At 28.4% G+C, this 22,264-nt stretch overlaps 1 protein-coding gene across 1 annotated transcript in view; it reads left to right on the top strand.

Annotated features, from left to right (window-relative positions):
• Positions 1–19,165, top strand: part of LOC145184292 (uncharacterized) — a 40,802-nt gene extending 21,637 nt beyond the window's left edge. Inside the window, exons 22-43 of the mRNA XM_090092015.1 lie at positions 2,917–3,329; positions 3,856–3,954; positions 4,603–4,734; positions 4,990–5,208; positions 5,506–5,800; positions 6,252–6,417; positions 7,075–7,258; positions 8,629–8,862; positions 9,012–9,311; positions 9,498–9,792; positions 10,480–10,668; positions 10,939–11,225; positions 11,377–11,467; positions 12,768–12,871; positions 13,009–13,236; positions 13,408–13,579; positions 13,861–14,055; positions 14,210–14,574; positions 16,776–16,887; positions 17,188–17,754; positions 17,975–18,189; positions 18,485–19,165. Of these exons, the coding sequence (XP_089948141.1) occupies positions 2,917–3,329; positions 3,856–3,954; positions 4,603–4,734; positions 4,990–5,208; positions 5,506–5,800; positions 6,252–6,417; positions 7,075–7,258; positions 8,629–8,862; positions 9,012–9,311; positions 9,498–9,792; positions 10,480–10,668; positions 10,939–11,225; positions 11,377–11,467; positions 12,768–12,871; positions 13,009–13,236; positions 13,408–13,579; positions 13,861–14,055; positions 14,210–14,574; positions 16,776–16,887; positions 17,188–17,754; positions 17,975–18,189; positions 18,485–18,928 (5,306 nt within the window). The 3' untranslated portion in view covers positions 18,929–19,165. The remainder of the gene's footprint in view (positions 1–2,916; positions 3,330–3,855; positions 3,955–4,602; positions 4,735–4,989; positions 5,209–5,505; positions 5,801–6,251; positions 6,418–7,074; positions 7,259–8,628; positions 8,863–9,011; positions 9,312–9,497; positions 9,793–10,479; positions 10,669–10,938; positions 11,226–11,376; positions 11,468–12,767; positions 12,872–13,008; positions 13,237–13,407; positions 13,580–13,860; positions 14,056–14,209; positions 14,575–16,775; positions 16,888–17,187; positions 17,755–17,974; positions 18,190–18,484) is intronic.
• The last annotated feature ends 3,099 nt before the right edge of the window (positions 19,166–22,264 follow it).

The raw sequence follows: 22,264 nt of genomic DNA on the forward strand, positions 1-22,264 counted from the left end.
TTTACAATATGAATATTTTATTAATATGCTTTACTTAGATAAAACTCAAATAGGTTGAAACCACCATCAAACTCAAAACATAACTTTAAATCTTTAATTGATCCTTACTAATTTCTGCTTGGTACAATATTGGCCAGATTTTTGAGGTGATCTTGACAAATAACTTCATTTCTTAAAAAATTGCAATTTTAAGGATAATTGCATTCTCATGTTACTTTTCGCCACATCTATTTTAAATATTATTCTTCTATATTTTTCTAACAATTATAACTCATAGGTTTTCTGTTCCAATACAGCCTGGTAAATTTTCTTATCAATCAAGTATTTTAAGTTATTTTGTTAATAAACTGCTGCCATAATACTGATGCATATGGCTGTATAATCTTGCTTGAAAATATTTTTTATGAGAAAATTTAAATTTCATCCCTGAAAAAAACTGATTTTTGGGTAGGAAATGTTTTTATTTGCAGATTTTTTAATGTTGCTACAATCATACCAACAGCTACTCAGCTCCTTTCCTTCTGATATTTTGATTATTTGTAACATCTTTTGTATTTGATTTATTTGAAACCTGCATATCGTTATTGATTGCATTTTTCTTTATGTTTATGAAATATTTATTTCAGAAAAAAATAAAATATTTATAACTGAGAATTTTGATATTAAAAATTAATGAAAATTTTATTTAATGACTGAATTAAGAAATTTAAAGAAAACACGGGTCTCACAAAAATTTGTACCAAACAGATTGCAAACACTCAAGCAACACACTCTGCAATATCTGTTTGGTTTGTGGTCCATCAGCTCTCAATTATTGATGCACCTTGTCAGCTGCCAACAACCAGTTTTGGTTTCCATTTTGTGTTACATGACAAGAAGGTAAACAAGGCAACTCTCCTGGCAAAGCTTAAATTCCAGCATGCAACTTATGATGTCTAGCAATTTCTCGGCATCCAAGCCTAAAACAATTGTTAGACTGTCATACTTTGTTCCATTGACATATGGTTTTTTTATCAAAATTTGCAGTCAAACTGATTGTTTCACTAGTTTTATATTTTGATGAGGAGATTTTGATGAGGAGTTTTCATTATTGTTGTTTTCATTACTGTCATTTCAAAATTGAAAGTTAAACGTTTGATGATTTGGGACCCATCAAAGAGAGCTAGAATATTTAGAAGAAATTTTAACAAAAAAAACTTACATTTTCTAGGGGGTGAATGCTTTGCTATCATAAAAACACCAATGTACCAAATTTACGAATGTCTGCACAGCAACAGATATTTAGTGATAGTGTGCACATCACCACAAATAATCTTAATTTAGACTTAATGTTTTTATTTTTAAATATAAATAGCTTATGAAATATATGTAAAAAAAACTTCTTCAATAAAATCAAATCTAAATGAAAAAGCAGTAAAAACCTTGAATATTTGAGTAATTCATAATCAGTATTACTTTGTGGCATTGATAACTAGTTTAAATCAATACTGCTGCAGCAAGGGCAGATAACAATCATGATTGCTTGTTGAGGTGTTCATTTGGTTCTGTTTAGTGTTGGATTAAACAGTGGGGTGTCAATCGTTTATTTCTTAGGCACTGTAATAAAAATTTGATGGGCTCTTCACCATTGGGATAATTGTCATTCTAAGAGTTTTCCAAAGAGAAATAAACTAATGTTTTTGCAGATGAAATTGCTTCGTGTTGTTTGTGGCTACATTTTATTTCATCCTTCCATTTTCTGGAGTTGGTAACAGCTTGTTTATAGTTGAGGTCCTATGTTGTAGACCATGGTAGTTCAACAGGAATTGCTTGTTTTCTTGTATAGTTATACCATTATCCTAGTCAGCATGGACCATATCAAAAAGTCTGTTAATCTTCCAAGTTAACCTGAATGGCAGAATTCCTAACTTTGTGCTTTGAAACTTAAGTATATTTCTGGTGAATCATCTTTACTCTAGCAACTACATAAGGTTTTGCTGTAGTTGAAATATTAGCATTGTTTAAAAAGGTCTAGACTTTATATTTAACAATGCTGCAGGTTTTGGGTAAAGTTATTGTGTTTACCTTCATTCCATGGAACATACAGCAAAGAGCAAAACTGCTTGTTGGTAGCTGATTAGATCCATAAATATTTGAGACGTCATAGAGTGTTTTGCTTAGAAACATCATCTTCTTAAATGTGATTCTATTACTTTAATTGAGGAGTTGATAGTTTTGCAAGTTTATATAAGTAAATAATATAATGCTACAAACGTGTTTCTAAAATAAATATTTATGGTGTAACCCGAGCTATATTAGCACTTTTGTAATAATCTATTATATATCTGAAATCACTTAAATGTGATTATATAACTTTAATCAAATTTTGCAATGAGCATAATTTTAAGTAACTTATTAAAAGTGTTATTGAAATTATTTAACTAATTATAATAATTGATTAGTTGAATTGCTTCACAATTTACATTTGAGAAGCTTACATTAATCACAGTGAATATTGCACTGTGATCAATGTAAGTTTCTACACTGTTCATATACGAAAGCAAACAGTTTGAATTTGAAAATTTGAAAATGTATTTAATATACAACAAATGGTGTGAAAAATGTTTCAGCTGTGAATATGTAAAATGATAAAAATAAAAAAAATCTAATTTTTTCATAAAGAGATGTTAAGATAAAAGTCGTACTATTATTAATGAGAAAGTTTTAAATCAAAGTTGAAAATTTTCAAGTTTTACAAAAATATGCTACTTCTGTGCAGTCATCTATTGATTTAAGTACTGAAATAATAGTTTCTGTTTAATCACTATCATGCTAGGCAATAATGATTCAGTTAACATAAAATTCAGATCTCAACTCACTTTTAATATTTAATCTTCTTTAGTTTTTAATTCATTCTTTTTTTTCTTTTAAATTTAGTTGATGGTGGCTTCACAAACTGGACACTAGCTTCACCTTGCTCAAAGTCTTGTGGAGGTGGATTTGCTAACTACACTCGAAAATGTAATAATCCAATCCCAGAAAATGGTGGTCTACCATGTCAGGGGAAATTTGAAAAAGTTGATATTTGCAATGCTGAACCATGTTGGCGCAATAATAGTATAAATGGACAAAATAAAACATTGTTGACAAGTCCTCTGATAGATGTGAGTTCAGAATTAAGTACCACTACCTTATCTAACAATACCTCATCAGAGTTCATTTTGTATGAATTGACGATTTGTGATGATGTTACAAAAGATTCCGCTTTTGAAAATCAACAAATGATCACTAATTACATTGTTGTCATATATGAAATGTTGCAATATTTGAGAGATGAGAACAAGAAAAAGGTAAGCTTTACAACTTTTATTATGCGAAAAGTTTTTAAGAAATTAATTTGTTCAGTTTTGATTCGTTTTATGAACGATATATTAAGTTGTTCAGTTTTGATTCGTTTTATGAACGATATATTAATTTGTTCAGTTTTGATTCGTTTTATGAAGTCACACACTTTATTTTTGTTAAAGTTCATAAATTTTGTTAATCAAAGTTCACAAATTTTACCATTTTATTACATATAAAATATATATTGATATAAATATATATTAATGTAAATATATTATTATATAAAGGATATTTTTTTTGTTACAAAAGAGATAAATGCATTGTAATGCATGAGAACGATATATAAATTTAGAAGTAAAAAAAATGTTTTATTATATATTATTATTATAACTTATAAACTATTATGATTTATTAAAAGTTCAAATGTTCCATAATATTTCATTTTGAGCTTTTTTGTTTATTTTCTTCCCTTATATTGTTTTATATTTTTTTAAATTTTTGTAAATGTAAATAAAACTGCTTTGTTTTCAGTGTGAGTTACAATTGTTCCAAAGTCTAAAACTCATTGTAATAGATTCAAGCTCTGCAACAGCCATTGTTTTAGAAAACATATTTTATTATGCAGATTCAGTAAGAAATCTTTACGTTTTTCAAAATCTTTTTTATTTCTTAAAACTTTATGAATAAAAGATGTTTTATTTAGGGGTTTAAAAAGCTCTTTTATTTAAGGGGTTACAAAAAGTTAAATTCATATTGAACTTTTTGTAACCCCCTAAATAAAACTACGTTGGTTACAGCTGTTAATTGTTACTGACACAAAAAAATAAATCATTAAGCTAATAATAAAGTTATTAATAACTCTTCAATCTTCAAAGATTTAGAAGAAGAATCAGAGGATAAGTGATCAAAGTAGTGAATAGTGAAGAATCAAAAGATAAACTCATAAATTCTCTAGGCAAAAAAAGTTTATTTCCAAAGAATGAGCATGCCTCAACCTTCATTATCACAAAGCCTAAAGTAATAAGAATTAAAATTATGATATGATCTGAGCTAATCATTCTTCATGGTTATAAAACTCAAATGTTTAAAACTGGCAGCGTAGAATTTTGAAAGTTTAATAATTTCAGTTTTTAAATCCTGCACTATTCTGCCTCATGCTTTTAAACTGTATTGCATGTTTCAACTTTGTGTTGCAACTTCAAGTTACATGTTGCAATACCAAGTTTTTTAAGTAAACTTCTCTATATTTAAAACCTAAAAAAAAAATTCTCTGTACAGGTTACTGGTTTAAAAGTAATCAATAACTCATTGGGTTTTTATGAATCTTTAAAACCAGAGCAAATGGTAGAATTAGCAAGCAAACTGTTGGAACTTACAAACCTCATAACAATCTCAGAGCGTGGTGTTAATGTGAGCTATGTTTACTCTTTTTTTATTTATAAAACAGTCTTTACTAAAAATGCAATATTTAAACTTTTTGTATCATTATTTAAAAAACAGTCAAATTTGTAACATAAACAAATACATTTTAAACATAAAAAGCTGAAACTAGTAAAAAAAATGAAAATAATTGAGTATAAAAGTATCTGTAATTTTAGTACCAACTTTAAATATAAAACCTGAATAAAGAAAAACAGTTTCATGTTGATAATTTTTTTTTTATAGGCATCAAGTATTGTGTTTGAAGCAATGAATCTTGAGAAGTATATTACATTTCTAATAGCACGAAGAATGACTGAGGGGGAAATTCCAATATATTTTAAAACATCTTCGTGCCAAATATTGTGTCAATGTGTAGATATATCAAGCTCTAAAAGTATTGGCTCGTTTAGTTTACCCGATTTAAGTAATGGAGAAAAAGTTAAAGGCTGTACTGGAGTGGTGGTAATTAGGACTTTTTTTTTTTTAATTAATAAATTTTTTCATTTTTTTACACTTTAAATACTTTACAACAAATAATAAAGAATAAAAAATTTGTTACAAAAATAAATCTTGTTTAAAAACGTGATAAAAGTCTCATATACAAAAAATGAGTAATGTTAAAAAGGAATTTGTGTAAAAAATGGCCATGAACCATTTTTGTTTCCTTTTTTTTTTTTCTTTTTAAAAAAATTTTTGCTTTGCAATGCAACTACTTCATTTTATTGGATTTGCTTAAATGTTTAAGAAACTTTACTTTAGAATATTGAAGGAGCCAATCGCTTAGCAGCAAATGATCAGAACATTGCAAAAAAAACTGTGGGTCCTGTGAAGGGATTTTCTATGAATGGTCGCAGCGCAAAAAATCTGACTACTCCAGTTACTCTCTTCATAGAAAATGAAGCAGTTCCTCCACCATTGCAATACTTTTTAGCATATTGTGCGCTTATAAAAAATATACACAAGGTTGATGTAATAATCAACTCTTCATCTATTGTTTTAAGTGCAAAACCAGTTGAAAATTTTAATGGCACTTTATTTTTGTTTATGAATAAAGGTCAGCATTTTATATTCATTTAATTGATTTGAATTTAACTTTTATTATATATTGTATAATATGAAATTTACTCAACAATAGATAAAATTGAATCATTAAGTTTAGTAAATATTTTTAAAAAGCTGCATTTTTATGCCTATATCAAATTACTTTTGCAATCCATTTTGGAAATACTATAATGTTCTTGTGATAAATTTAAATAAAACTTTAAAAGTTACCATCAAAATTTCTAGTAAAAATATAGTTGCTTAAATATTTTTCTTCATTTAGATTGAAATTTAACTTTTGCTTATTGTATAATAATTATAAATTTAGGAAACAAATAACAAATTTTGTATAAATCATGAACAAATCAAGATTTTTTAAAGCTTTTGTTTACATTTTCATTAAGTTTATAATAAAATAAACCATGCATGCAGAAATTTTAAGACTGTTAATATTCTCTTTGCAGGTACATTTCCTTCTTTCTCAAACCCAGACCAAAACTGTTCTCTACCAAATCCTTATCCGTCAAATTGGAACGATTTGAGTTCAGAAAAGAAGAATTACTGGATTACTGAAAAAATGTGGACTTGTTTTTTTACTGGAAAGCAGCTTAATAATACAGCTATTGGAATGTAAATTTTTAATGCACTATATATATATATATATATATATATATATATATATATATATATATATATATATATATATATATATTATTCATAACTTTAATTAACATACAGAATTGGTCAAGAAAGTAAAATCATTAACACATAGTGGAAACTGCATGAATGAAAATGAGACTTTTTTTTTGGTTCTTTTTTGTAATATTTTTACCAATATTTTTTTACAGATGTTTTTATGCCAATATTTTACGTCAATTTTTTTGATCCAGCATTTGCAGCATAAATTGTCAAACACAAATTTACATAATTGACAAAATCAAAATGAATACCAAAAGAAAAAGATGAACTTGTTATTCTACAAGTTTTTAAGAGGTTTATCTTTGTAATTAAGTTGCATCATAAGATTGAGCTTCCATAATAAAGAAGTTTTAATGTCATGAAATGTTACAAAGAGCCTGGTGGTGTTTTGATTATAAAAATGTTTTTAAGAATGAAGAAAAACTATAAAAAAGAAACAAAACAAATTCAAATCATCAAAGTAGTAGTTAATAACAGTAAAATGCAGTTTTAAAATAAAATATTAAATATGAACTCATTATCTAGTTATTCAGAAAAATATTCTAGCTTACATTAAATATCATTGAAGCTCAAACCTTTTTTTTTTAGCTGGTGTGTTGGAGTCATATTCTATAACAATGGCACAAATATAACAGATGAGTTGTTATCATCATCATCTCCTGTTTCAGCTGATAATTGTAGTAAACCTGTAAATTACACTTTTCTAGCATACACAAGGTCATGCTTATATTGGAATGTTGAAAAGTTAGACTGGGATGATGAAGGATGTGAGGTATATCTGTTTTTTTAGTCTTATTACATCTACCAGAAATTATTTTATTATTTTATTATTTCATGTTTATCTAATTCTTTATCTAAGTCTAAAGTTTACATTTAGGATAAGAGGTTTCAACACTTTAAGTTTTTTTTAGGTTTTAAGAAATTTGTAGCAAATTGAATATGCACTGATTATTTGTAGTTTTAAGAGAACAAATTATGTTATGAAAATATTTATAATTTCAGAAATGTTTATTAGTTCAAAATTTCATTCCCTAAAACAAAAATAAAAAAAAAAAGAAATAGAAGTTAAAGCTGAAAAAAACAGTGTAAATCATAATTGATGATTGAAAAAATGTAAAGAAAACGCTAGAAAAACAATAAAACACTCTTGAAACTATTAGAAATGGTTTGAGACATTAGAAACTATTAGAAATGGTTTGAGACATTAGAAACTATTAGAAATGGTTTGAGACATTAGAAACTATTAGAAATGGTTTGAGACATTAGAAACTATTAGAAATGGTTTGAGACATTAGAAACTATTAGAAATGGTTTGAGACATTAGAAACTATTAGAAATGGTTTGAGACATTAGAAACTATTAGAAATGGTTTGAGACATTAGAAACTATTAGAAATGGTTTGAGACATTAGAAACTATTAGAAATGGTTTGAGACATTAGAAACTATTAGAAATGGTTTGAGACATTAGAAACTATTAGAAATGGTTTGAGACATTAGAAACTATTAGAAATGGTTTGAGACATTAGAAACTATTAGAAATGGTTTGAGACATTAGAAACTATTAGAAATGGTTTGAGACAACATTTCTATCTTTTTTTTTTTTTTTTTTCCTTTTGATTCCCAAATGAACTTGAATAAAAGCTTTAAAAATCTTGCATATTTTTGATGATTTTTTCTTTGTAGCAGTTTTTTTTTTGTCAAACGTATTTTTGATGATCTTAACTAAAACAAATTCATTAATTAGAAAAAATTTCATTTTAACTTTAAAAATGAAGAAACTTTTGAAAACGAAAAAGGTTTTTCTTTTGTAATTTACTTATTTAGTACTGCCATTCTTCAGGTTTTTATTTTGTATTTACACACACACACATATATGTGTGTGTGTATATATATATATATATATATATATATATATATATATATATATATATATATATATATATATATATATATATATATATATATACATATATATATATATATATATATATATATATATATATATATATGTATATATATATATATATATATATATATATGTATATATATATATATATATATATATATATATATATATATATATGCACTTTTATAAATACATTTACAGATATTTCAGGTTATTATTTATTTTGTATTTACAGATAGTAGAGTATGATACCAATACCAGCTCTACTAAGTGTGCATGTAATCATTTAACCGATTTTGGTGGAGGGGGTCCCTTTGCTAAAATTGAACCTTTGAATTTAAGTGCTCTTCTTAAACACATTAATCTTGCTGATAATCCAACAGTTTTTGCTGTGGTGATGGCTCTATTTGGTGTTTATTTAATACTTCTAATTTGGTGTTGGAAAAATGATAAGTATGACATAGAAAAGGTAAAAAAGTCTTTTTTAATTAAAATTTTACCATGGTTCTCTTTTTGTCCTTTTTTTTTTTTTTTCTTAGTTTACATTTCTTCTAATGAGCTTGAGCAATAATTATCTGAAAAGAAATGTTTTTTAAAAAAAATATTGATTCTTTTTAGACCATTACTTTTCCTTTACAAGATAACCAGCCAGATGATAGCTATTTCTACAAAGTTTCTGTACAAACTGGTTTTAGACCTGGAAGCTCTACTTCTGCTGATGTAATTATTGTTATTTCTGGAACTGGAGGGGAGACAGTCCCAAGAAAGTTGTATAATCCACTGCGCAAATGTTTTCAAAGAGGTCAAACAGACACATTCTTGCTTTCTGTACCATACAGTTTAGGCAATTTAGAGGAGGTTACAATTTGGCATAACAATGCTGGGTTTTCTCCTGGTTGGTTTTGTATGCAAATTAAGGTTTGCTGGTTTTCTATGCATAATTAATCCTAATTTAGGATAATCAAGCCTAAATTTTTAAGATGTTTTCTCTTTTATTAAAAAGAGTATACTCAGTTTATGCTTACAATTCTTAGCATAATTAGAAAATTTAACCTAATTTAGCTATGGCTATGAGAATCTGTTAGTATTTTTTTTTTATGTTAGGTTCGAGATTTACAGACAGAAGATGATTATCAGTTTGTTTGTAATCGATGGCTTGATGTTGCAGAAGATGATGGAGAAATTATGCGAACGCTCTATTTGGCAGCAGTAAGCGATCTTACTGAGTTTAGTTTTTTGTTTACAGTAACATTGAGAAAGAATCTATATGATGGTCACATATGGCTTTCTATATTTACCAAACCAATCGAAAGCACTTTCACGCGTTGCCAAAGACTTGCTACATGTTTTTCACTTTTGCTTACAACGATGTTAGCTAATGCAATGTTTTATCGAGGAGGTTAGGATCTTTATTTTACTTACGAATAAAGTATTTTTTGCAAAGGAAAAGATTTTTAGTCAAAGAAAGGGTTTATTACTTTCTTTTGGTTTTTCCTTTTTTCAAAAAATTAAGTTTTTTTTTAAATAAATAAATTTTAAATATTTTTATGGTATTTTGTATTTTTTCAAATAATACAAAAACCTTTTCAGTAGTTTAAAGTATTGTGCATATTGGTGTATAATTTAATCTGGTGTATAAATACAGTAACCTCATAAAAATTTATCCTCTTATTATTTTGATTTTAAAAAGTTGATTTGATGTGTAGATTTTACAATATATAAAAAGTTGATTTGATGTGTAGATTTTACAATATATAAATAGCCTGATATACTGTAGCATAAGTCTTGACTTAAACTACAGTATATTTGGTAAACATTTGTAAGCTTACTACTACCCCATTGAATATGTAAATCAAGAATAATGTTAGTAATTAAATTGTAAATCAATAAAAATAATGATAAAAAATGAAAATGATAAAAATAATTAATTTACATGTGTAATATAGTAGTAATTAAATACTTACAGTAGTAACTTAAAGTTGTATGAGTTTATTTAGTTGTATAAGTTTATTTAGTTGTATGAGTCTATTTCAGAACAGAATGTTTATGTTTTTAAAAACTCCTTGTTTTGTTTTCTTTTTTTTAGATAATGGTCCACCATCCGATACAATCACCGTTGGACCGGTAAAATTATCAGTTGATCAGTTGAAAGTTGCATTTACTAGTTCCATGATTGTAATTCCTCCCAACCTAGTTATTGTCACTCTTTTCAAAAAAGCTGGTCCAAAGCTTAAAACGTTAGTTGAAGCTTATAAATTCAAATCACAAGAAAAAGGTAATACAAATTATATCTTCTATATTATAATGAAGTAATTAAATGCTTTCATTTAACTATCTAGGTTTGTAAGTTCAGGTTACAAGAAAAAAGGAGGTGAAAATATTCACACTTTGTTTTATCAAACAAATATTATAACTTTTTTTGGAATGAAAATTTTTATTAACATTTTAAAATCAATTGCTTGCTAAAATAAATTTAGATAAATTTTTGTAAAATTCATTAAAATGTTTAAAATTCTTGATTACTCTAAGTATCTTTCATTTAAAGAAAAGAAGTCTGTAGAAGAAGAATATACTAGTTGCCTAAAGTTTCTTCGGTCAATTCTTTTTGCTGGTTCTGAAGATGACAAAGAGCAACGTCTACAAAAAAAAAGAAACCCTCTTCCTCATTGGCTGATCTATATTGCCTACGTTATTGCATTTATAACAACAATGATTAGTGCTTTTTATGTGGTAATGTACGGATTTTCATTTGGGAAGTTAAAATCTGACAAATGGATTGTCAGTATTATGCTCTCTTTTGTTCAGTCAATCTGTTTTATTCAACCCATCAAGGTTTAGTGAATTTAAATTTACAATCTTTATACAACCTGTAATTAAGCTAAGATTTTAAAAAGTTAAAAATGTTAATTTTTTTTTCTTATATTAAACTACTAAATTAGTAAAAAAATTATAAAAAAAGAAGTTTTCATTTTCAATACTTTAGGTCATTGTTTTATCAATAATATTTTCGGCTCTCATTAAATCACCTCCGAAGAAAGATGACTCTGATAAAGGTGATCTCAATGTTGCTGTTGGTAAGTTGATAAAGTTTTTCTAAGTGAACATATTTCTTTCAAACGAATATAAATTTTTATGTAAATTTAAAAAATGTAAATTAGAGGTAATAACTTTCTACTTTTTCTCTCAGTTTTTCTTTTAAGTTGATTAAGTTTTTCAGACTTAATTAACATTAACTTTACCGATTTTAAAAGCATAAAATGAATGCTATTACCATATGAGGTAATATCGTTTTAAAAATACAAAAATAAAAAGGACCGCAATAAAAATTTTTATTCAAATTTTTTACAAAACCAAAATTAATCTTAGACAAAATATTTTGTTGATTTTTTCAAAAATAGTCAGCAACTTTGCAACTTGTAAGGAATTTAGTTTCAAGCTTGCAGAAATGATGCTTTTAATGGATCCGGTTTGATTGATTTGTTGAAGGATTCAAAAAGAGATCAGAGAGGTAGAAGTTTTTAGTTAAATAATGCAGTAAATGATCTTTACAACAACTTTTGCCCCATCCTACTAAAGCATCAAGAAGCAGTATGGGGAAAAAGTAATAGGAGCCACCATCATCTCAAAAATCCAAAATGATTTTTTTTTAGGGAAAATTCTGTACTTTAGATTTTACTATCAAAGATTATTGGGAAGCTGTTTTTTGAGCAGGATTTACCCTGATTGCTAGAAATTGCCAAATCTCCTAAAGTTATTACATAGTCTTTCCTATAATTATGAGCTAATTTGACAGCAAAACCTTTTCTTGTCAGACCACTCAATACTGAATAAAAATTCATTTAACAAATTCTTTCTTTTTTTAAGTCTCTAATGTTTCAAAGAGACTATGACATTTTAAAATCAATTTTGACTAACTTTTTGTGTTCTTTTCAGTGACATTTTGTATTGTAGACTTCTGTCTCATAGAATTTTTGCAAACTGATTTTATGAGGAAAGAAGACTGATATGAACAAGATTGTCCACTTCTCCATCTTTTTTCTACCTACCCTCTTGTTGTCCATATACATTCTCTGAGTTCGATCATTTTCAATGGTTTCTCTTTTTCAAAATTATTTTGAACTCTGTAAATATTTGTTTCATCAAACTCTGTAATCATCAGGTTTAAGCTAAATAAAACGGTACAGAAAAGTACAGTGCAGATTGATAGGAAAGTTGATGGAAGATTTAGGCTATGAGTGAAAGCACTACAAAAAATAGAATTTTTGCAATAAAAAAAGATTAAGTCAATATGCTTAAACAATCAACAAGAAATATTTTCTAAAGATAAGTTTATATGTAATTATAAATTATTACTATAAAACATATTTTCCATAGTGAAACAAAATCCCAACAGTTCTACTAAGAATCAGACAGATAGACTTTGGTTCAAGTTACCTAATGAAAAAGCTTTAGAAGATTCAAGAAAGAGTAGATTCAAGGTATGTATGTTCATGCTGAAAAAAAAATTAGGTTTTTGAAAAATAAAGCCCTTAATTATAAAGGTTTTGATGTTTATTAGTTCCTCACAATATTTTTTTACAAAGACAATGAACAATTTTTTTTTTTTTTTTCTCAGGAAAAACGTATAAAAATCATCATATCAGAAATTTTGAAGCACTTATCATTTGTTGTTCTATGTTTTTCTGTGACATTTGCTGCAACAGAATCAGGTTCCTTTCCTCTCTATGACTCAGTGACGACATTGAGCGTAAAAAACGGCATAACTAAATCAATTTATCCTGTTCACAAAAATGTCTACACGGTCTCGAAAAGTAAAAAAATCAATATTCCAACGGCAGATAATGTAATAAAAACACAATTTTTAATTTTGTTTTTTTTTGTTTTGTTTTTTTGTTTTATATGTTTTTCAATGTAATAAAAACACATTTTTCTTTTATTTTTAATTGTTTTTTTGTTTATTTTTTTTCTTGTCAATAAATTTAAAATTTATTTCAAGTTTGTTATTTTCTTAAAGATTCAAACTGAACTAGATTGGTGGAACTGGATGCAGTATTCAGTTGTTGAGTTTCTCTTTCCACTCAGTTGGTATAACTCTAATAAGAACTATCCAATGGGATTTACAGCTGATTCTGCACCCTCAAAAGTTCTTTCTCTGGCTCGGATTCGCCAGCTCAGAGTTAAACCGAGTATTTGCTTATTTGCTTAAGTTTTAATTACACCTGTTTATATATATATATATATATATATATATATATATATATATATATATATATATATATATATATATATATATATATATATATATATATTTATATATATTTATATATATATTTATCTGTGTGTGTATGCTTGATAATATTTATTAATATGGTATGTATAGGACAATCCATAAAAGGTTATATACATGCAGATTTCTTCCTATCTGCTTCTCGCTTATTATGATGCTTTTTCGTTCAATTTTTTCCAGTGTCGTGCGTTAAGCTACCAGTGTTTTTCTATTTGATCAGTGAATGCAATGCTGCTTATAGTTGGTCGACAGAAGAAACAAGAGACTTCAGCTCTGGATGGCTTGCACCTTTAAATCAAACAGAAAGGTTTCGGAGAAGGAGAGGAAAGAGAAAGGCCATGTGGAAAGGACTTGAGGATCCATGGACCTATCAAGGTAACAATAACGTAGCTTTTTATTGTTTGAATACCTTCTAAATTTATTTTTTACTCTCATTTTTACATTTACATATTTATTTTAATGATTATTTGTTGAATAATATACAACCATGTATGGTTAATGTGATTTTATTATTTGATTTATTCAAAAGGAGTTGGTATCCTAAAAAATCCATTCCCATTTACCGGAAGATTTGCCACCTATAATGGAGCCTCATACTCAGTTAGTATCGGCCCAAATCGTCAAACGGCGCTAAAAGTTTTAAAAGCCATAAAAGGTTCTTTTTGGGTGGACCGATACACACGTGCATTATTCACGGAAATTAACATTTACAATGCAAATACAAATTTAATGGTCATCGTGACTTTCCTTCATGAAATTTTACCTACAGGAGGGTGGAATTATTACTCAAATGTGCAATCACTTAAATTATATCGTTATATGAGTGGCTTAGGCAATCTCATTCTGCTCTTTGATTTAATCTTTATAGCAGTTACAACTACTGGTCTGTATAAGGTAAAGTTACAGGAAGTTTATATTTTTATATAATTTTATTTAAAAATATAAATTACTAAAGTACAAATGTAATTACTTGAATAATGAGTAGGAAAAAAATGAAGGCTGAAGATTTGTAAATAGGAATTTAAAACATTTATTAGGGGTAACATGAATATGTTGTTGTTAGTCAGTCTGCTAGATCTTGTCCAATCCTCTCTACCTTCCCCTCCCTTCCTCCCTTGAAAAAAAAAACTTTTTTTACTTCAATTAAAACATGAAATTATTGAACATTTTTCAAGAAATTTTTTCAATTTTTATGTTGATTTAAAGTTTTAATTTTTCTTCTTTTTTTTTTAAAAAAAAAAAATTTTGAAGCTTAATATACACTGTCTTCCAAACATAGCCCAATCAAAAAAAAAAAAATTTTCAACTTCAATTATTGAAATCAGCAACTGTTCTAAAAAATACTCTCCAAATGGAATCAAATTTTTACTATTTAATAAAAGAAGATGTGTATACACAACTTCACAACCTGAAAATTAGTGAACGTGTCGTTTTGCACGTATTTTGTATTTTTATGTAATCATTAGCAACTTTGTAAACAACTATTCTAATTGCAAAAAAAAGCAAGTGCTTATTTTTGCGGTCGGTGTCGTATTATCAGGAGTGATATTGACTTTAGATCTCGGTTTTGCACTGCTTTGGTTTGAAAACTCGTAATATTAGAGGTTTCTGTCTTACAATCAATTTTTTTTTAATATAACTCTTTTATAATGGCAGAAAACAAGTATAATTTAGCTTTTCGAGAACTTATTATCAAAGGTTATAAGAAAGGAGTCAAAAAGAAATTGTTACCAAGTACTCTATTAACAAGTCAATTTTATGTCAAATAATCAAGCGATCTAATGAACGAAAGATAAGGGCGGAAGATCACACCAAAACACTGACAGAAAAATCGTCACGTCAAAGAGAATGCTTTTCATTGGAATATTAGTCATTGGAAAAAAAGTGTTGTCGATCAATGAATCCAAATATGATGGTTCTGATCTCAATTTAAAGGTATGTTGACCTAAAGGTAAATGTTTGTATTCTAAATTAACAAACGAACGGTCAAGCATGGTGGTGACAAACGATTTGTTTATCGCAATATTTTTGAGGAAAAGGTGGTTCCTCATGCTGAAAATAATATGCTACCTCTATGGATATTTCAAAAAGACAACGACCTGAAGCTTACGTCTAGGTCCGTTAAACGATTCGTTTGAAGCGAATCAAATTGAAGAAATGAAGTTGCCAAATCAATCTTCTGATCTCAATCCGATTCAAAATTTACGGCATCAAGTTGCCCTAAGACACAAAGAGCCCTCCAAAAACACTAATGAGTTAACAAAGCTATTGAAACTACGTGAAATGAGATTATTTAAGAAAAAATCGATAAACTCATCGAGTCTATGCCGTAAAGATGGTTCATGATCCTAGGAAGTACAGGATGTGCTCCTAACTAATGATTTTAGAATTTTTTTTAGTAGTTTTAAGAAAATTGCTTATGTTTCAGGGGGTTTTTTTTTCATAAAAATAAATGTAGTTTTTTTATTTACTGAACATGAAAATTAAATTTATGAAATTTTATTCAGTCACAAAGTTACGCTCACGAAAAAAAATGCAAAAATTATAGAAAATGATACTATTTTATACGCTTCATAAAAAAGCCTTTTTTTTGGAGGACAGTGTACGCTATTAAGTTTGAACAATAAAATCTTTTGACAAAATTTAATTTGAAAATCCATTTTATAAAAAAATCATTAAGTTATCAATTTTAAACTAAGAATAAACAAGCTTACAAAATATGGTTAAAGTCCATCAGGAAATTAAAAAAAAAGCTACTCTTGGGTTATTATAGTCAATATGTTTACTTGCACTAGGCCAACCTGGCCAACTCATTAGAAGAGAATGGTTAGTTTAGTATTTGAGTTGAGGATTTCAAAACTTGTAGATGAGGATTGTAAACATGCTATATGTTTTGTAAAAGTATAAAGATATGCGACTATAGCTACTACAATTATTATAGCATATATACAATTATTATAGCATATATTATAGTTACTATAATTATTACAGCTGCTAGGATTGTTTGAGTTTAGAATTGTGAAAAAGCTGATTTAATCTTTATGTTAAAAAAGTGGTAAAAAGTATGAAAAAAAATAATTTCACGCTATTTTTAGATTATACGAACAATGTATCGAAATGGATCGATAAATTATCTGATGAATTTCTGGAACATCTTGAACGTTATCGTGACTAGCTGTTCAGCTATTGCTATAGTGTTAGCAATAGGTCCGTTTTTACTGTTTAAAATTGATTCTTTGCTTAAAACTATGTTATTTAATTTGTATTGTTTTTTGTAACATGTCATCACGACGACAGCAACAACAATGACAATTATAGTTGCAACGAAAACCTCACCAACAACAGTAGCATTAACATTATACTCAAGAGATTTTTTGAGTTTAATATTGACTCTTTAGTTTTAGATAAATTAACTTCCATTTATGAATTGTATTTTTTACAGTAACTGATCAGTTATATTAAATAGCAGTTTATTTTGGTGTCAATACCTTTTTTGTCCATAATTAGCTCGCATGCTGGTTGTCAAATTTACAATGAAGCAATACGAAGATGACCCTGAAATATTTGTCAGTTTTCAATATGTTGGTACCTTAGAATATTTGATTGTCGGCTGTTTGGGTTTTACAATATTTTTTACAAATTTGGAATTTTTGCGTATTCTACGTTTCAATTATCGAATATCTGTGTTATTAAAAGCAATGGGGATAATCAGCGGACCTTTGGCGTCATTTGGAATTATTTTCTTAGTCATTTTTATGGCCTACGTATCATTCGCTCATTGCATCTATGTGGACAAGCTAGAAGAATTTGAAACAGTTATGTCGAGCTTTATGGCGCTTACAAAGATGTTTTTGGGGAAGTTTGACGTATACGCCTACTTTCAAAATGCGCCATTTTTTGGACCGTTGATGTTTTCCACTTATATGCTTCTCATTCAAATGGTCATGATCAACTTGTTCGTGGGTTTGATCTGCGATGGATTTATTGAGATTGGCAATTTGGTACCTGAAGATCGTGAACCTAATGTAGCTGGATATATTTCCAGTCGAATAAAAGTATTAATGGACGGCAACGGTAAAAATCTTTTTAAACGTAACAAACAATTTTTATAGTTTTAAATGTAAGGAATCTGTTTGTTCATATATCTCATTAAAATTAAATGGCGGGAAAACATAACATGTAAATTTGTGTACAAAATATTTATCATTTTATTTAGAATTTTTATAAGTATTGGATAATAAAGCACGTGAAAATCCAAGTTTGAAAAATTGGCTCATCAATTTTTAAATTTTAGGATCTATTGATGTGACATATTGTGATCAAGTCGACAAGTTCCAAGCTGAAACGAAGTTGCTTGAAGATCAATGTGATACTTGTGTTTATTTGATGAGGAACATTGAAGGGGAAACATCACGCCATGTTAAGCTCTTAGAGAAAGAGGAGGAACGTAATAAGGAGATTTTAAAAGCGTTATTATTGGTTGCAGATGATATCATATATGAAGATGACGTAAGAATGCATTTTAGTTGATCTTTTTAGTATTTTGTGTACAATTTTGCGTATTTTGGTGTTTATAATGCTTGCAGGTTGACATAATGGTGAAAAGGGAATTTTTCTTATTTTTCATAAAACTTCCTCAAAAACATTGCAAAATTTTTTTTGTATGCAAAATCTAAGTGTTTTTTGTATGCAAAACCTATTCCTCTTACACGTCCGACTAACATTTTCGTATAGTGCGGGCATCATATGTGACACATTACTTTATTTTTGATTTGTTAATATTTTTTGTTTTACTTTTTATTAGCTTTGTGAAAGCATACATTTTATTCACTCTTATCTGAAGAAAGTGTCAGATGATGATTTCAAAAAATTTATATTGAAAGCTACAGAAGAGCACAAAGATAGTCTTCTGGTTGCTCGTGCATTTACACCACAAATGCGTGAATCTTTTTCTAACACGTCACGCATGAGCGTTTCAAGAACCAGTCTTGAAAATTGTTTTCCTTATTCATCAGCCATAAGTATAAGGGGTCTATTTAATGAAGAATTCAGTGATGACGATGAAGAAGAGAAAGATGATGAAGATGATGATCGTAATGGTTGTGATCTAGATGATGTAAATTATAATGATGAAGATAATGACGATGATCATGACGATGACAATGTTATTAATGACGATGATCATGATGATGATGATAATGACGATGATAGTGACGAAAAAGATGAAATGATAAAATCTCTGAAATAGAAGATTACGAAGGTATAGATGAAACAAAAATAACAGCGTGAAAAAGAATAACAGTTATAAATAAAGAATAACAGTTGTAAAAATAAATGATTAAAATTTAGAAAATCAATCACGTGCTTGCATCACGTGCAGAGGTTTATGAAGGCGAATAATCAAACTTTGAAAAATTTTTCAAGTAAAGTAAAAGTAAAATTAAATGAAAAATAAAGCATAATGTTCATAATGTTTGTAACAAAATTCGTTTTTATGTATTAAAATTCCGGACCAGAATAGTTTCAACAATACACCAAGCGTCTAGAGGGTCACAAAAAACTTTGTAATAAAGTTTTCGTATATAGCTTCCTATTTTTTATATTTCACAGCTAAGTTGTACTTTAATTAGCGAATGGTACACGAACGATATGAGTAACTGATAATCCCACACTGTGCACCATTCGAATCATCAAGGTAATATAAATGTTCAGTTGACAAAGACATTTTCAACAAAAGTTTCTTTTCACAAAATGAAAAAAGCGATGAAAAACTCAAGCAAAGGGCACTAATGATAAATTTATATTCAAAGGAGCACAGTATTACGCGGGTGTTTTTTTCTAGCCAATTGTAATCATTTTTTGAAGTTGAAGAATAGTGAAAAAGCTTTTGAATTCAAAATCATTTAATAAGCTTTAAAATCTATTTAAAATTTATAGCAAAAACACGAACTAAGTTTTGTAGGGTTTAAAAATCTAGTTCGTATTTATGCTTTAAACAGGTATTTCTCTTGATTAAAATCCAAATGGCATTAAGTTTAGAATATTTGGCAGATAAGGTGTTGATGATAGAAATAATTGTATTTAGAATGACGAAATCAACAGTTTAAAAGTTAACTCAAGCGATATCTAACCATTTATCAATAAAATACATAAAATTCCGAACTAATAAAAAAAACTTTATAGCCCAGAAAGTGTATGTGATGCACGCATGCTCTCTAATTTTCTTTCGAAAAGCATAGATATTTTCTATTCTGCTGTGCACTGTGGGTAATCATAAAAATTCAAAAAAAAAAATTTCCAAAACCTCCCCCTCCCGCTTTTGATAAAAGATGCAAACTGTGGGAAGAATTTAAGAATGCTTTTTGGATACCGTTTAAGTAGGATGGCAGTAGAGTGGATTTGAGAGACTCATGAGACAAGAAGGCAGCCTAAAATTAAAGATTAACATGAGTATCGAAGAATTGCTCTGTATACATGCATTTTTAGCACATATGTCTATACGTAGCATGCGTATTGCATTGGCGGTATTCCGGCATCCCGACATAGGTGGCATAATTAAGATGTGTTTAGCAAACCAACATTGTGTTGTTTGAAACCAAAAATATCTTCGTCCGAAAGACACATTTTCAAAATTCTGACATTTTAATTTTCTTATTTTTTCGTTTCATTTAACTTTTTTATTTTTCGGAATAACAATCAATGTGGTAAATTAATCTTTTGGATAATTTTTCTCTAACGTTCTTTTATAGAAGAAAATTAACGGTTACAGCACAAGTATGCTGCCACGTTTGTTACCATGTTAAGCGAATACATGGTATCTTTTTTATCGCTGATATTAAGCCCTGATACCGTGATGATGGCAGGTGTCTTGAACAACGTTATTGTGCGGGTGATGAAGGAACAGTTACCGCTCATATTTAGCGAGCGTCAAACGAGGTCTGCAGAGTAGGTAGTGTTGGCACAACGATCGCTTTTATCAAGCGGATATCGTGAGCGGTGTGTGTATGGGGTGCGTATGGCGTGTTTATTACTAACGTGTGGCTAGCGTGTGGATAGCGTGTGGTTAGCGAGTGGTGTTGATGCAGCAATTGCTGGCATAACATATGATTATGATTGAAACATAAAGCAAGCCTCCTTAGCGTAGCAGCACTAATGAGGCTCGCTTTATGCTTCAATCCACACCGAATCCCATTTTTAGCTAGCACTATTATTCGTTCTTCGTGCTTATTTAGCAAAATCGGTCTATACTAACTATATTACTCCTGTAAACCTTTATATGATTAATCAGTGTGGCTTTGTAGACTTTGTAAACGAAAGAAGCCTTTTTAATGCTCATCCTTTTTTTTAAGTCAGCACTGCACGCTTTCCGCTGAGTAAACATACTACCTGGTACTCTCTGATTTCTAAGTGTGTACGAGGTATCTCTCAAGTAACAAAACCTGGATAAGAATACGCCGCAAATTTGAATCAGCTAGACAGTAATTTTGAGCTTAATAAGAGGCAACAAAATTTCATTAGCTGTAATTTCATAAACTGTATATGCTTAACATAAAAATTCTTTGGGGTCCTCGGAGGGGGGAGGGGTAAGTTTAACATATCGTGGGGTAACATTGAAACCATATACAAGGTTACTCTATTCGTGAAAGATGTCAACATGGAGTGAACATGCAAACAGAGTTACTAAGGAAGATTGGAACTTGCATTAAAGGTTAAAAATTGGCAAATGCTGAAAGGAAACATGTAGCTAAACCTAAAACAGAGGTTTTACTGAAGCTCAAATTGAGAAAGTAAACAAGACTCCAATTACCAAAAATGTTTCATGAAATCCCACGATAATTCAACAAAAAACGCACTAGTAATTAAAAAACGGAAATTTTAACCCTATCATAAACACATGTTAAATAAATAACGAGTTTTATGTGTAAGTCAAAACACTTAACACGACGAAACAGTCTGTTTCAGAGTAAGATATTATAGTCTAAAATCTCTCATGTACTTGTAAAAATTATAAGAGTTGTCTAGTTCATAGAAGTATATCATCAGATAATCTTAGAAAAAAAAAAAAAAAATAGAAAACCACTTGAAAAGGTTTATCAGAATCAGGAGAAATAAAAGGTAGATTATAATGTGCTATCACTTCAAAGAGCAGTCTGCTTTTGAATTGATAGCACAATACAACAGTGTTGATTCTTTGTTGGCAAGTATTTTTGACAATAAAAGCAAGTTACCGCAGAGCATAAAATTGGGGATTTGTGTTTGTTTTGAAAAGCTTGGCCGAGCAATCCTTAAAACAGGCGGTGTACTTATCATAGAATAACTACATTTTTTTGTGGTAAAAGCACTCTAAATTTTCTCGTGAAATCGGAGAGGCTTCTACACAATACTTTGCACTGATTTTGCTACATCACCAAAACATTTGTTGACCATATGGATGAAAAAATGTCAGTTTCGTGAAGAATGAGGATAACCACGCAAACTTGCTAGAAATAAATTCCAATTGAAAATTTTAAGAGGAAATTAAAAGGAAAAGTGTGCTGTAAATAATTGGATAAAAAATCTCGATAATTTACATAACAGAATAATT

Source organism: Hydra viridissima, unplaced genomic scaffold (genome assembly GCF_058129835.1).
Source record: "Hydra viridissima isolate aposymbiotic clone 2 unplaced genomic scaffold, HvirCarnegie_v1 scaffold_7, whole genome shotgun sequence".
NCBI classification, from domain to species: Eukaryota; Metazoa; Cnidaria; class Hydrozoa; order Anthoathecata; family Hydridae; genus Hydra; species Hydra viridissima.